Below are 14,790 nucleotides of genomic sequence, written 5' to 3'. Positions count from 1 at the left end.
ACTAAAGAGCTTCTGCACAGCAAAAGAAAAACTACCATCAGAGTGAATAGCCAACCTACAGAATGGGAGAAAATTTTTGCAATCTACCCATCTGACAAAGGGCTAATATCCAGAATCTACAAATAACTCAAACAAATTTACAAGAAAACAACCCCATCAAAAAGTGGGCAAAGCATATGAACAGACACTTTTCAAAAGAAGACATCTACGCAGCCAACAGACACATGAAAAAATGCTCATCATCATTAGTCATCAGAGAAATGCAAGTCAGAACCACAATGAGATACCATTTCACACCAGTTAGAATGGTGATCATTAAAAAGTCAGGAAACAACAGGTGCTGGATAGGATGTGGAGAAATAGGAATGCTTTTACGCTGTTGGGAGTGTAAATTGGTTCAACCATTGTGGAAGACTGTGTGGAGATTCCTCAAGGATGTAGAACTAGAAATACCATTTGACCCAGCAATCCCATTACTGGGTATATATCCAAAGGATTATAAATCATACTACTATGAAGAAACATGCACACATATGTTTATTGCAGCACTATTCACAATAGCAAAGACTTGGAACCAACCCAAATGTCCACCAATGATAGACTGGATTAAGAAAATGTGGCACATATACACCATGGAATACTATGCAGCGATAAAAAAGGATGAGTTCATGTCCGTTGCAGGGACATGGATGAAGCTGGAAACCATCATTCTGAGCAAACTATCACAAGGCCAGAAAACCAAACACTGCATGTTCTCACTCATAGGTGGGAATTGAACAATGAGATAACTTGGACACCGTGGGGAACGTCACATAGTGGGGCCTGTTGGGCGGTGGGGGGCTAGGGGAAGCATAGCATTAGGAGAAATACCTAATGTGAATGATGAGTTGATGAGTGCAGCAAACCAACATGGCACATGTATACCTATGTGTCAAACCTGCACGTTGTGCATGTGTACCCTAGAACTTAAAGTATAAAAAAAAAACTACAAATAAATTTGATGACTATATGATCTTTAGAAGTAAAAAGGTTTTCTAAACTTACTAGCAATAGAAAACGTTTCAGAGGAAAACATTTAAATATTTCCATACATCAAAAGTATCCTAAATGTAAACAAAATACCAGAAGATATATTTGTTAACAATACGGCAAACAAGAGGTCAATACCTTTAATACGTGGAGTCCAGATCATCTAGAAGATAACACCAAAGATCTCAGTGGCTAAAGAGACAGAACATAAATGTGCAATTACAAAGGAAAAAAATATGATGACCAATAACCATTACAAAATGCCAAATCTCAATAGTGATTAAATCCACTCACATTAAAGTGAGATGTGATTTTTCACCTCCTGAATGATAGGACTCAGTGTCTGTGAGGATGAAGTACAACAGTCAACAACTCCAATACAAGACTATTGTAATTCTGCACTGCTCCAGCTTCCTAGAAGGCAGCTTAGCAATTGTGTTTCAAGTCTCAAAAATATTCATATGCTTTAATCCACTAATTTAGCTCTTAGGACTTTCAATCAGGAAATATTTGAAAATGGTCAGTAAAAGTAAGATTTTTTCACATAGTTATCACAACATTTATGTATATATTTATATACACACATATATACATAAACATATATATCAACCAAAATATTCTACTTCTCACCCTTCAAACAGTGGAATGTTGTGCGGCCATGAGAAAGTATGGTCATGAAGATTTTTTAAGGCATATAAAAATGCTTATGGTTTATGATAGGTTTAAGGGAAGGATAAAATATGTAAAGTGGTTTTAAATATGCATACAATGCATACATAATCCTGAAGGAATTGTGCCCACATGTAGATAGTAGATAAATTTTTTCCTATTTAATGTTATTTTTGTTAGAAATCTTTGAGTTATGCTTGGCAGAAAATCGGTCTTCAGTTGGTTTAAACAACAGCAAAAGAGGGGGAGGTGGGATTTATTCTTTCCACCTATTTATTCTCTGAAACTGAAAATTCCAGGCCTGAGGTATGGCTCCAGTCAAAGCTAGATAACTGCAGACCAGATATTATCAAGGGCTGTGTTTTGTTCCTTTCATCCTGTGTCAGCTGGCCTCCTGGGCATGGTGGGTCTGGACACTTCCTTGTGGTAGCAGAATGGCTGCAGCATTTCAGATGTCACATCTTCCAAGCAAAGGGAGGTTTTTTGTTTTTTTTTTTTTTCGTTTTTTGCTTTTGGTTTTTTTGAGACGGGTTCTTGCTCTGTCGCCCAGGCTGAAGTGCAATGCGTGGTCTCAGCTCACTGCAACCTCCGCCTCCCACGTTCAAGCGATTCTCCTGTCTCAGCCTCCCCAGTAGCTGGGATTACAGGCACCTGCCACCACGCCCAGCTAATTTTTGTATTTTTAGTACAGTCAGGGTTTCACTATGTTGGCCAGGCTGGTCTGGAACTCCTGACCTCATGATCTGCCCGCCGCAGCCCCTCAAAGTGCCGGGATTACAGGCGTGAGCCACCGCGCCCAGCCGAGGTCTTTTTTTTAATGGCTTTCTCTATTGATAGGTGAAGCTTCTCTTTCCCATGGGCACTAACAGACGTCTCCTCACTTCTCAGTGGCTGTTACTGAGTTATGTGTCAATCCCTGGATCAGTTGCTGAGTCCAGTGGGATGTTACATGTTTGTCTCAAACCAATCAGGTTGTACCTCTGGAGCACATTAGGGCAATCCCACCTAAACCCCAGGGCTAAAAACAGAGGAGTTATTTCCCCTGAAGCAAAATTTGGGTTCTCTTCTAGGATGGAGAACAGACCCAGGCTAGCAAAAGCAATCAGTGTTCACTACAAGGTACTTTCAGATTGTCTACAGTGACCGTATACTAAAGTTATGATCAGAAAAGTATTAATGTTAGAATCAGAAATAAGTTATAAACTTGAGGAAAAAGAATAAAAAGCTTCCTGCCCCTATGAAGAAATACTGAAGTATGGGAAGCACCCCAAAGAAATATGGGAACTTAACAAGTTTGTAAAAGCTCTGGGATGAATTAGAATTCATTTCATAAACCACGTGGGAGGCAGTGCCATGGAGAGGTGAGTGTGTCTTCAGAATCTTAGGAGACCCCAATTCTTTTATTTACTAGTTATCTAATCTTGGACATATTGCTTAATGTCTTTGAGCCTCTCTTTTCTCATCAGTAAAAGAGAGATAATATTATACTGCCTTCCTCACAAGCCTGTTATGAGATTAAACAAATATACATGTGCTAAGGTGAACAGAGAGCACTTAAAGAATGTTATCTTTATCATTAATAATAAACATTATGGAGATAATTTTTAAAAACATAATAAACACCCTGTATGTATTGTGCTAAGAGAGGATGACTTGATTCATCTTTTTAATTTTTCTCAGCCTTATCTAATTTTTACATATACACACAAATCTTACTCATCTCACAAGTGTTGAGACTTAACTGTGAAAGGAAATAGATTACGGGAGAAATGTAATGCCTTCTCTACAAGCAGATTTCTTAAAGAGCAAGAAAAACATCTTTTTTAACACTTAACTTTGGTTGCTATAATCATAGCTAATACTTATGTAGTGCTTTTCATGTATCTGAGCTTAATATTCTGTTTTTACCTGAAGTAACTCATTGACTCCTCAACAACTCCATAGGTTAGGTGCCATAGTATTCCTAATACACAAGAGAAGATATTGAAGCCCCAGTGGAGCTTGTACTCAAATAGAGAAATCTAGCCCCAGGACCATCCTGTAATCACTCCCTTTACTGCTCTCCACAGGTGACAACTGGCCTCTGTTACTATCAACAACAAGATATGGTTTGCTTGGTCCTCAGTTTCCCTTCTCTGAAACTTTTCTGTCATCACGAGCAGTCACACACCTTGAGTGCATGGTTCTGGAGAAAGTAGATGTAGGGGAAACAGTTTAAAGATGCCTCTCCAATAGTGTCTAGTACTGTGTATCAAGTAAGGAAAATTCATGGCGCCTTTAATGTGCGTCGTTGAGTGGTGAGAAATCTGCTTACTGAGAAAGTGAAAATCTCTGTTACTGGGGATTATGCAGTCAAAAATACAGTGGACTAGTGGCGTGAATCTTGTGGAAATACAAGTACAAATGACTGCCAGTTTAAGGTCGTAAGATCTGAGTGTGAAAAGTGTGTGAAGCTTTTATCAGCAGAGACCTGCTGCCAGTACCAACAGTTAGCTCAGGGCACCTCTGTGCCAGCTTCACTGGCAGTGCTCAGACTCTCCCCTGCTACAGTGATTAAGACAAAAGCTAGCACCTGCTGACACTTCAATTGGTGATAGCTTTTCTGTTGCAAGGAAATGTAGCTCCCTAATGGAGTATGAGTGAGCAAAAAACATTAACTCACAACTTAAATAATTTAGTAATTGTAGAAGGGATGTTTTCTTTGGTTCTACACTCATTTTTTTCCTTCTACCAGAGTATGCTACTAGTTGTTCCATTTTTATGCTGTCTGAAGATACTCTTTTTTAAATAGACTTTTTTTAGAGCAATTTTAGGTTTACAGAAAAATTGCACATAAAATAGTTTCCAGTTCCCTCCCACCACCCCCTGCACCCAGTTTCTCCTCTAGTTAATGTTTTACATATGTGGATGCGCCTTCTTTTCACTTCCATCATTCCTTTTTCTTTTTAAAAAATTTAACATGCCAGACTTTCTACCACCGCTGGTATCACTTATGTGAGATTTACATCACTTTACACACACACCTTGTTAAATGTGAGTTCAGTTTTTAATAGTACAAGTGCAGTTATTGGTGAGTCTCATGCTACTTCGTTTATTGTGCTTTCAGATCCTATTGATCATCGCTTCAGTTATTGGGATCATTGTCTATAGGCTCTCGGTGTTCATTGTATTTTCTGCAAAACTTCCCAAGAACATTAATGGAACAGACCCAATCCAGAAGTACCTGACTCCACAGACAGCCACGTCCATCACGGCCTCCATCATCAGCTTTATAATTATCATGATTCTGAACACCATATATGAAAAAGTGGCAATTATGATTACCAACTTCGGTAAGGTCCTACTATAGCTTAGGTAACTTCTGACATATTTTTAGAACCTGCCAAAAATAGAGACTGTTATCTTTTAGGCTTTTCAATTCCAGTAGGTTACAATTTTTAGAAATTTTCAAGTGTAAACATATTTTCTCTAGCATGTATGGAAATAAATTATCTACAGCTTTGCATTAGTAAAAGGGACAAAGCAAAGACAATCATCTAACGTCCAAGCTCTCTGTAAACAGATCAGTGCTGAATAATATTTTCAATTACATTAGATCATGTACTCTATTGTTGAAAGTCAGTAGTCTCTTTATTGCAAATAAGTGGAATAGGGTCATGGTTCCGGTGGCAAATATGTTCTTCGGTTGCTGAGAGGACAAGCTATCACACTGCTACGTGTCTTCCCTGTGCTGTGCTGTTCATATTAATATAATTCTCATCAGCCCTTGATTTTTTAATGTGTTTCTTCTCTCTGGCTTGTATCCCAGGCAGCTGCTTAGTGGCCAAGTTAAGTGCTTCCCACACTGCATACGTCTGAGTCGTTCCCTGAATGGCCTGCTCGGTGGTCATCTAAAATGATCAAACTGATTCACACTCCACACTAGGAGGATGACCTATTTTGTTTTTCCCAAATGCCTCTAGCAAGTTGTACCTTGGTTTGCTTGTTTTCTTCAATAGACCTACCTTATCGCAATTCAGGAAAACAAGAGAATATCATTTAGCAGGCAATTCAAAAATAATTTTCTGTCAATTATACCCATGGGAGTTCTTATTTGATAACACTGGACTTGTAAATTTTAAGGAACAGTTGATTTTTTTGTGGGGCAGGGGGGAATATGTGGGCTATTGTATTCCTACTGTGAAGGAGAACTCATAACAGTGTGCAAACTTGGAATTAACACAGTGGCTATATTAAGGAATTCAAAACAGCTTAAATGGAAACAGTGTGAACTGTATTTTTTTAACGTGTTAACTCATGTATCAGTATTTTTTATTAGAGTCTCAAAGCTGTTCACAATTTTAAAATCTTATTTATCTTTCTTTTAACTACAGAACTCCCAAGGACCCAGACTGATTATGAGAACAGCCTCACCATGAAGATGTTCTTATTCCAGTTTGTCAACTACTACTCTTCATGTTTCTACATAGCATTCTTTAAGGGCAAATTTGTAGGCTATCCAGGAGACCCAGTTTATTGGTTGGGAAAATACAGAAATGAAGAGGTATGAATATATAATTGTATTATCTTGCCAATTTAAGCTGAGTTTTCTCTCAGTTGCCCAAATGAATAGTTTTTTATTGTAAATTCCTTAGATTTATTTTTTAGCCTAAACAGAACAAATGTCAGAAAAATAGAATGCCTATATTTCAAGTTAGATCCATTGAATATTTAAATGGTATTTTCTTTTTAACCTTCTAGTGTGACCCAGGTGGCTGTCTTCTTGAACTGACAACTCAGCTGACAATAATCATGGGAGGAAAAGCAATCTGGAATAACATACAAGAAGTATTATTGCCGTGAGTGTTAAATTGTATAGCCATGGGTAAAAGGACAAGGGATAGAACAGCCCACCCACACAAATCATTTGCCTACATGGCCACATAGCCACATAGCTGCATGTCCACCTCTAAATGGATCAGAATCTATTGTCATTAAAGGTCTCCAGACAACATAGTCCAACCAACAATGCAAATGTATCCAGGATCTAATAATTGTATTTTAAAACCTTCATTATATTTAATGTAAATCCCCATCTGCTAGAGTTTATACCTACTGGGCTATTGTTGGTGACTGACTAATCACAACCCTTTGAGCGATAGCACTGGTTAGAGCTGTGAACTGTATATTTCCACAATTTCTTATATCCTCATATCCTTCTCCTCTCTTTCCTATATATTATGCATTTAAAAGTCAGTATGAACTCCAGTCACTATATTAAGTGCTATATATATATATATATCATTTAATCTACCAAACTATCCTTATTTTTATCTCCTTTTTACTAATGAAGATCTGTGGTTTAAAGAGGTTAAATGATTTACCCAGTTTCACATTAGCATTAAGAGACTACTGTAGGATTCAAATCCAGGATCCCATTGAGTACAAACTTTTAAGAATAGAGGTTCTTTCATGATCCTAAGGCACTAGGATATATAATGTTTTAAGAAATAATTGTCTAAAATAATAACCACAAAGGCTTTGACTTACTGTTGTTTTCCTAAAAAATGAGAGCAACAGAATAGTTGTACTTCAAATGTTAACTAAGATTTCACTGCCCTTTACAATTTTCACTTAGGCCCCCTCACTATCAAAGTGTAAAGTCCAACACCATCTGCAATTTCTGCAAATTTCAGGGAGCTTTTTGTTTTGGTTTTCTATTGCTGCTATAACAAATTACCCCAAGATTAATGGGATAAAAATAACATGTAATATTTTATGGTCCCGGGGGTCAGAAGTCTCACTGGACTAAAATCAAGGTGTTAGTGGGGCTGTGTTCGTTTCCAAGGGCTCTGGGGTGAATCTCTTTGCCTTTCCTAGCTTCTGGAGGCCACCATCTATGCTCCCTGCCTTGTAACCTCTTCTCCATCTTAAAGCCAGCCAAGTTTCATGTTTGTGACTATCTTCTGTAGTCACCTCTCCCGCCTTCTGTCTTCTTCCCCCTGTCCTCCTGCTCTCATCTCCCCCACCACCTCTTCCCTTCTTTTGTTTAGAAATAAAAAACCTCTACCTTTATAAAAAGTCTTTTATCCCACTATATAGCTGGGAATTTTTTTAAATTTATCACCCTTCTTTACAGGCTCTCGCCTCCTGCCATGTTGCCCTCTTCCCTCCATCACATACAACTTCTCTCTCCTTTCTTCTCCTACTCCTGGCTTTTTTCTCCCCAGTCACCAAGTTTCTGTTCATTCTCTTTATTGAGCAGTTAACTCACTCTGGGTTTCAGTGCCTCCTTCCAGATTTCTTGAACGCGTCTTATTCTCCATCTTCAATGGAAACTGTCAGGGTCTTTCTCTAAACAAAGATCTCTCTCCTTCCTCTTCCCCCACCCAGAAAGGGATTCTGGCTTTAGCTGTGAAATTCTTTTTTTTTTTTTTATCCTACTCTGGAGAAAACAACCCTCACTTTCATTGAGCTCATATTCAGATTTTTCCAGATAAGTAAAAGTAGGTCATGCATAAATAGTACTGTGTTTCTAGACGAAAACAAATATATAAAATTGAGGAAAGTCTTAATCCATTCTGAGATTAAAAAGGGTTTTCTGAAAAAAGTAGGTTAATTATTTAACACTATGTTTCGGTAACATTGGTTTTTAGCAGCTATTTCCTAAACTGGAATTGAGAAATTCATATGAAATGAAATTTGTTCACATGAAATATTTTAAAGGATGAATTATACTATCTGTGGTTTATACTTTCACTTCAAGTAAGCTCATTGTTGAAAATTACAGTGATATGAACTTTGCCTTCAAATTTCTCCCCCTATGTTTTCTTGTTTGAAAACTGAGAATGCTGAGTGTTAGCCAAATTAGAGAGTGACTGGTGCTGCTTCTCTTTGTATAGGTGCCAGTTTTCTTAACTTTTTTATACAAAGTCCTAATTTATCAAAGATATATCAGCCAGGTGCCGTGGTTCACACCTGTCATCCCAGCACTTTGGGAGGCCAAGGTGGTCAGATCACCTGAGGTCGGGAGTTCGAGACCAGCCTGACCAACATGGAGAAACCCCATCTCTACTGAAAATACAAAATTAGCCAGACATTTGGTGCATGCCTGTAATCCCAGCTACTCAGGAGGCTGAGGCAGGAGAATTGCTTGAACCTGGAGGCGGAGGTTGCAGTGAGCCGAGATTGCACCGTTGCACTCCAGCCTAGGCAACAAGAGCGAAACTCCGTCTCGAAGAAAAAAAAAAGATATATCAGTTATCCTTTCTATCCAAAACTATACCCACCCCCCAAAAATAGATAGAGAAAAGCCTTATAAGTGAGCAGTTGTTTTCACATCGTGTAAGTATGTCAAGAGAAACATGGAGAAATGTTTCACCACACATGTACCCTCCTCTTCCTTCCTTCCTCTCCCGCCTTTGGGCCCATACCCCTTGACTAGGATTCTTGCAACAAGGAAAGGAGCATATCTGGCTCAGGGATCCAGGTTCCTTTTGGGGCCTCCCCAGTACCTGGCATATGACAGGGACTCAGTATGAAGCAGCTGAGTGAATGAATAAGTGCCTTATATGCTTCAGATACATCACATCAGTAAATTACAGAGTTGTCAGTGAGACCCAGAGAGCAAGCTCAGAGCCCTTTGGCCTTCCCAGCTCCACCTTAGTGTTTTGATATTTAAGGTATTCCTGGGGATTTTATTCTGTTCTTAATAAAAGGCTAGTATAATTCCTGTGTTAACTCACTCTGGAGAAATTTTTATAATAAAATGTCAGAGATAATAGAATTAAGGATCCAAAATGTCTGTAGTATCAATTGTTTGGTATTTAGTAGATAGCTGTAATTTTCCTTTATATACATTTATACATGTATATTGTAACATAAATGCCTTTTCTTATATAAATAAGTATACTTATTTATATAATAAGAAAAAAGAACTGTTTTAGGAGAAAATGTCCCTTCTCAGGATAGGATTTGGAGAGAAGATGAGCTATAGGCAATCAGAGTCCTAAATATAGGTGTTCCTCACTATCGACACTTACTCTCTAGGTTCAGAAACAATAAACTGACACATAAAATAGATTCAGATAGTGAAGGATGCTTGTATTTCAAAATTAGCAAGTGGGAATACTGTAGAACGTCCTAAACAGAAATGATGATCATCTCCAGTATGTGGATTAAATGTGATAATGGAGGTGAAGAGGAAGTGAGATGTAAAGTGCTTCTCACCATGTTTTGTACAAAATAAGGACCTAGTAAAGCATAACTTATGATGTGGCTATGACAATACACATGGTAAATTCCTATGGAAATTATTTTGTAACCCCTGCTTCTAGCCTTGGCCAGGGAAAACGTATCTGGTGTGTATATTTTTCTAAAAGTTCTGTGGGTGATTCTCATGTGAAGTCAAGATTGAGCTCCCTGCACTAGAAACACAGACCAATAGAAAACCCAAACATGAGTGGTTCAACTCAGGAAAACCAAACAAGAGGCTCAGCATCTGTAACTCAGAAATGAAAGCTAGTAAGAAAGACTTCTAAGATGACCTGATATGAGACGGAAGCGCCAGCTCACACAAGTAGTTGCCAGGACAGAAGTTTCATCCTGAATCTGAACTTTGATGTGATTTAGAGCCCAGATAGAAAAAGACCTGCTTCTTTGAGGGCATGGAAAGGATTCAGCAAGAGGCGGAGGCTAGAAGTTTGGGAGGCAAAGCAAAGTATAAACAAATAGAAACCACACCCAGTGACCTTAGAGTTAGGTGTCATGAAGGGTGATGGACATATGTGGTCCTTGGTGCTACCTGAGTCACCCCCCCGCCCCCCCGGAATGACTGCAAAACTGCAGATTCTGGAGCTTATCTCAGACCTTTTAGTTGGGAGCATAGGAAGCTGCACTACTCACAAGCATTCCACGTCGTGCTTGTATGTGCTGAAGTGGGAACCACTGATCCAGGTGGCCTGGATAACTGAGCCAAGAGTCTACGTAATATAGGCCATATTTACACTTGGCCTCAGCCAGTGCAGCCTGTATTGCTCAACAGAAAATCCCATTCAGCAGGTTTTGATGTGTTAGGAAACGTGCTACATCCATTACCTATTTTGAATCATTTAATCCTGACAGCAGCCCTGGGCAATGTAGGTTTTATCACCCCGTTTTATTTTTTTACCAAAGTTAACCAGCTAAGAAATAGAGTGTGGATTCAGATTCAGGGGTGTCTGAACTTATATCCCATCCACTTTCCACAGCCTCCTGCTGCCTCTCTAACATCATCAAAAAGAAAGAAGTGGGGAGAGATTGTGAGGTCAGAGACGTCTCCTGTAGTAGAGATAATTTCCCCTGAGTAAAGCTTCAGTAGCAGTCAGTGAAAAGTGAGCCCTGAGATCAATAGCAGTGGGAAACCCAGCAGAGTGAGCCGTTTGTACTGCCTGTCTTATGCTGGCTTGGTGTGCATGTGTGCACATGTGATGGAGAGGATGAGGGTCTGCCTGGTTTTCTTGCAGTAACTGTCCTTAACCATCATGCGATGCCTTCTCATTGTCAGAGTTTGAAGTCCACACCCACATGTTTAATCAGCCAGTGTATCCAGATGTTAGATCTGTATTTGGAGTTGTTGTTATGCCTCTTCTGATGACTCCACAGGTAAACCACAAGCTGGCAGTTGCTTGAGGGGACAACAGTTCTCTATGCCACAGGTGCACACCTCATTTTACTGCCAACTCAGATTTCTTTTCCAGACAAATTGCCATAAAAAGGGGGGAAGCACTTAGCTACAAAGCTTCTGAGAGAGGGAAAAAAAACATGACATAAAAAAGAGACAGTGGGTAGCTCAGCGGGGCAGTATCCAGGGGTGGACAGAGCGCTGGGACGCAGTCCAGGCTGTTTTCTCCTAGCTCTGCACTATGACCTGGAGGAGGCGTTTCACTCCTCTGGTCCTTAAATGATTCAGCTTAAAATAGGAATTGGACCTATTTTATCTAAAGTCAGATTATGTCACTTTCCTACTTGGTGCCCTCCAATGGCTCCTCACTTCCCTCAGAGGAAAAAAATGCCCAGATCCTGACAGTGGTCTCTTATTCCTACTTTGCGTGCTGTCTGTGAACCATGGAGACCTGCTCCTGCCTCAGGGTCTCTGTCATCACCGTTCCCTCTGCCTGGGACTTCTTCCCCCAGGTTTCCCACTCCTTTGTCTCCTTCACATCCTTATTCAACATCATTCTGAAGGAGGCTTTCACTGGCCACCTCCCTAGACACAAATGCAAGCACTCCCTGCCCTACTTAGTTTTCTCCACAGCACTTACCACCAGCTCACATACTGTATCTTGTTTTCTCTCTTGATTTTCATACTGGCAAGACTATTTTGAATGATAAGGGAGAAATGAAAAAACAAACAACTGAAGTTAATCAAATAAAGGAACCTACCTTTTAAAAATTAAGCCGCCCATAGGGAAAAAGTAGGAGAAAAAAATAGTAGCAGCTGCAGCTTTGGTAAACCCTGGTGTGTAGTCCTATTTTTCAAAATATTTTGGAATAAGGAGGCAGAAATAAAAACAAATTTAGCATGCAAACAAAAAAATAGTTTATTGGGAAGATTACTTGTGCAGCTTTGAGATAGCAGCAAAATATTTTTATGACCTTGGCCTGATAATATTCGTTCTAATTTATAAATTGTTCTTTTTGGCAGCTGGATCATGAATCTAATTGGGCGATTTCACAGAGTTTCTGGATCAGAAAAGATAACCCCACGATGGGAACAGGACTACCATCTGCAGCCTATGGGCAAACTGGGATTATTTTATGAATATCTTGAAATGAGTAAGTTGTTAGTGAAGTTTTTAGTGATATAAAACATGTTAGAGTATGTTGTGGATACCAAAAGCATCTGTTATTGAGCCATATTAACATTTAGCATATTGAAATGAAGAAGAGTATGTTTTTCTCCACTAGATAAAATTATACAATCCAGCTTTCAGATAAGGTGGTCATGTGTGTCTTTGTCAATATTTATGTTGTAAAATATTTATTTTACAACATAAATAAATAACAACAGCTAGAAATTTATTACTGGGCAATGAAATGGAATATTCATTGAGGTACATCTTTACCATTAATTCTTTTTGTTTGTTTTTTTTGAGGCAGAGTCTCGCTCTGTAGCCCAGGCTGGAGTGCGGTGGTACAATCGTGGCTCACTGCAACCTCCACCTCCCAGGTTCAAGCAATTCTCCTGCCTCAGCCTCCTGAGTAGCCAGGATTACAGGCATGCGCCACCACACCCAGCTTATTTTTGGACTTTTAGTACCAACAGGGTTTCACCATGTTGTCCAGGCTAGTCTCAAACTCCTGGGCTCAAATGATCCACCCACCTTAGCCTTCCAGAGTGCTGGGATTACACACATGAGCCACTGGGCCCGGCCATCTTTACCACGAATTCTTAAAGCATTCTAATCATGTTGTCTGAGAATGAACTCAGCAACTATAATTAGATGTGATTCAGCTTGGCCTGGAGTCCGGGCAGGCACAGCTGTTGGCCGATACAGTTCTGAACTGAGTCAGTTAAGCAAGCCTGCAGGAGCATGCAGCTTCGTGGCAGGAATGGTCCCAGGATGCCCACTTTCCCGTCTCATGCCTGCCTTTGACAGCCTATTTCTTCTGGCCAGTGGTTTCTGCCTGGTTCCTTGAGTGACTTCATGGCTCATAACTAGCCTGAATTTGGAACCATTGTGCTGGTCTGGAATTAAGATTTAGCACAGGTCCTCTCTTTCCTAAATGCCTTGGTCCATTTTTATATTATTTGCTTGGACTCTTAATTCTTTTCAGTAGAACTTGATTTTGACCTCTCGGTTGCCTTTAAACGGAAGCATCTCAAAATAGATTTCCATAGGAAACACCACCTTTTGTATTATGCATGACACGCTTATATCTAATAGATGGCTAACAATTTACATGTTTTTTATCTGTGCCCTTTCAGCTAACCATTGCATTCAATTACAGTTTTTTTAAGCTTAGGAGAATAGAAAAAGAAACACATCATTTTTGTTGACAGGCTTTGCATTTATGCATAGGGCTTTGCATGTTGGCAAAGACACCCCTTTGTGGTTCCTGTTTACAAGTCTGCAGTTAGAAGGTGGTTTTTATTAAATCACATTCTATATATAAAATAATTGCTTTTAAAAATATACATTATACATGGAAACACATCTGCTTCCTTCAATGAGTAAAAGGTTCATCTTGTGGCTTCTTTAGTCAACAGTACTTTGCAGCAGCCCGGAGCTTGATTTGAATTTCATTTTTGCTTTGTTATGTTTTGTGACCAGGTTTTATTAAGGGTGTAGCTGCAGTACATATGTAGAAGCTGTCCTTAGTTAGTTATTATTCTGCTGATTTTCAGAAGGACTGTAAGACAATTACCTGTTGTTCAAAAATGAGTCATAATTGTAAATATTTCTTATTGGAACTATTAACAGCATTTTTAAAAATCCTGGGGCAGAACGTCATTTATTATTTTTAAAAAGTTATTTTTCTGTAGTTGATTAGTCAAATAAATGACATCAGAAGGGAAAGTTATATGGTCATGTGCTTTGGGGAGAAGTTGATAGGACTTTTAGAGTTTCATAGGCTCTTTAAAATAGTTATCAACCAAATAATTCTGCCTCATCCTGCCCTACAGGAAAGTATAGAATAACAGCTGTTATAGACAGATTTTTAGGTTTATTAGGTTGTTTTCCTATTATCTAAATAGTATCTAATGACTTAGAAAACTTGATTTCTGAATTTCTGGGAGTAGGCAGTCTGTCACTGTGGGCAACAGGAGAGTGAAATCTGTGTTTTGTCCTTCTAGTCTGTGACAGACATAATTTCCAAGTGCCTTTTGAATTGTTTTCATTTCCCTAAAAATAAACATTGAGTGCCTTTGGTATTGGTCTCACCACCACACAGCCCCCTCCTTCCCATTTCCCCATATTCCTTAACAACAACACCATCTACGTTTTAAATTGTGGCTCTAACTGCTTAAGGGAAACATCTTCCGGAAAGCAAGCCTGGAGCCTCCACCCTTGCTTGGCCTTGCACCCAGGCTCAACTCTCTTTCCTTCTTTCCTACCTGACAAGTCCTGC

The 14,790-nt window shown here is 39.2% G+C and overlaps 1 protein-coding gene across 3 annotated transcripts in view; it reads left to right on the top strand.

The window, feature by feature from the left end:
- The window catches only part of ANO6 (anoctamin 6), a 218,413-nt gene that overhangs the window by 183,028 nt on the left and 20,595 nt on the right, over nt 1-14,790 (top strand). For all 3 annotated transcript variants that reach the window (XM_031000832.3, XM_031000833.3, XM_031000831.3), the window contains 4 exons: nt 4,805-5,030; nt 6,072-6,241; nt 6,439-6,536; nt 12,362-12,492. In XM_031000832.3, coding sequence (XP_030856692.1) covers nt 4,805-5,030; nt 6,072-6,241; nt 6,439-6,536; nt 12,362-12,492 — 625 coding nt within the window. The remainder of the gene's footprint in view (nt 1-4,804; nt 5,031-6,071; nt 6,242-6,438; nt 6,537-12,361; nt 12,493-14,790) is intronic.

This window comes from Gorilla gorilla, chromosome 10 (genome assembly GCF_029281585.2).
Source record: "Gorilla gorilla gorilla isolate KB3781 chromosome 10, NHGRI_mGorGor1-v2.1_pri, whole genome shotgun sequence".
Classification (NCBI taxonomy): Eukaryota; Metazoa; Chordata; class Mammalia; order Primates; family Hominidae; genus Gorilla; species Gorilla gorilla.
The sequence above is the reverse complement of the archived record's forward strand: the minus strand, read 5'-3'. Positions and strand labels throughout refer to the sequence as shown.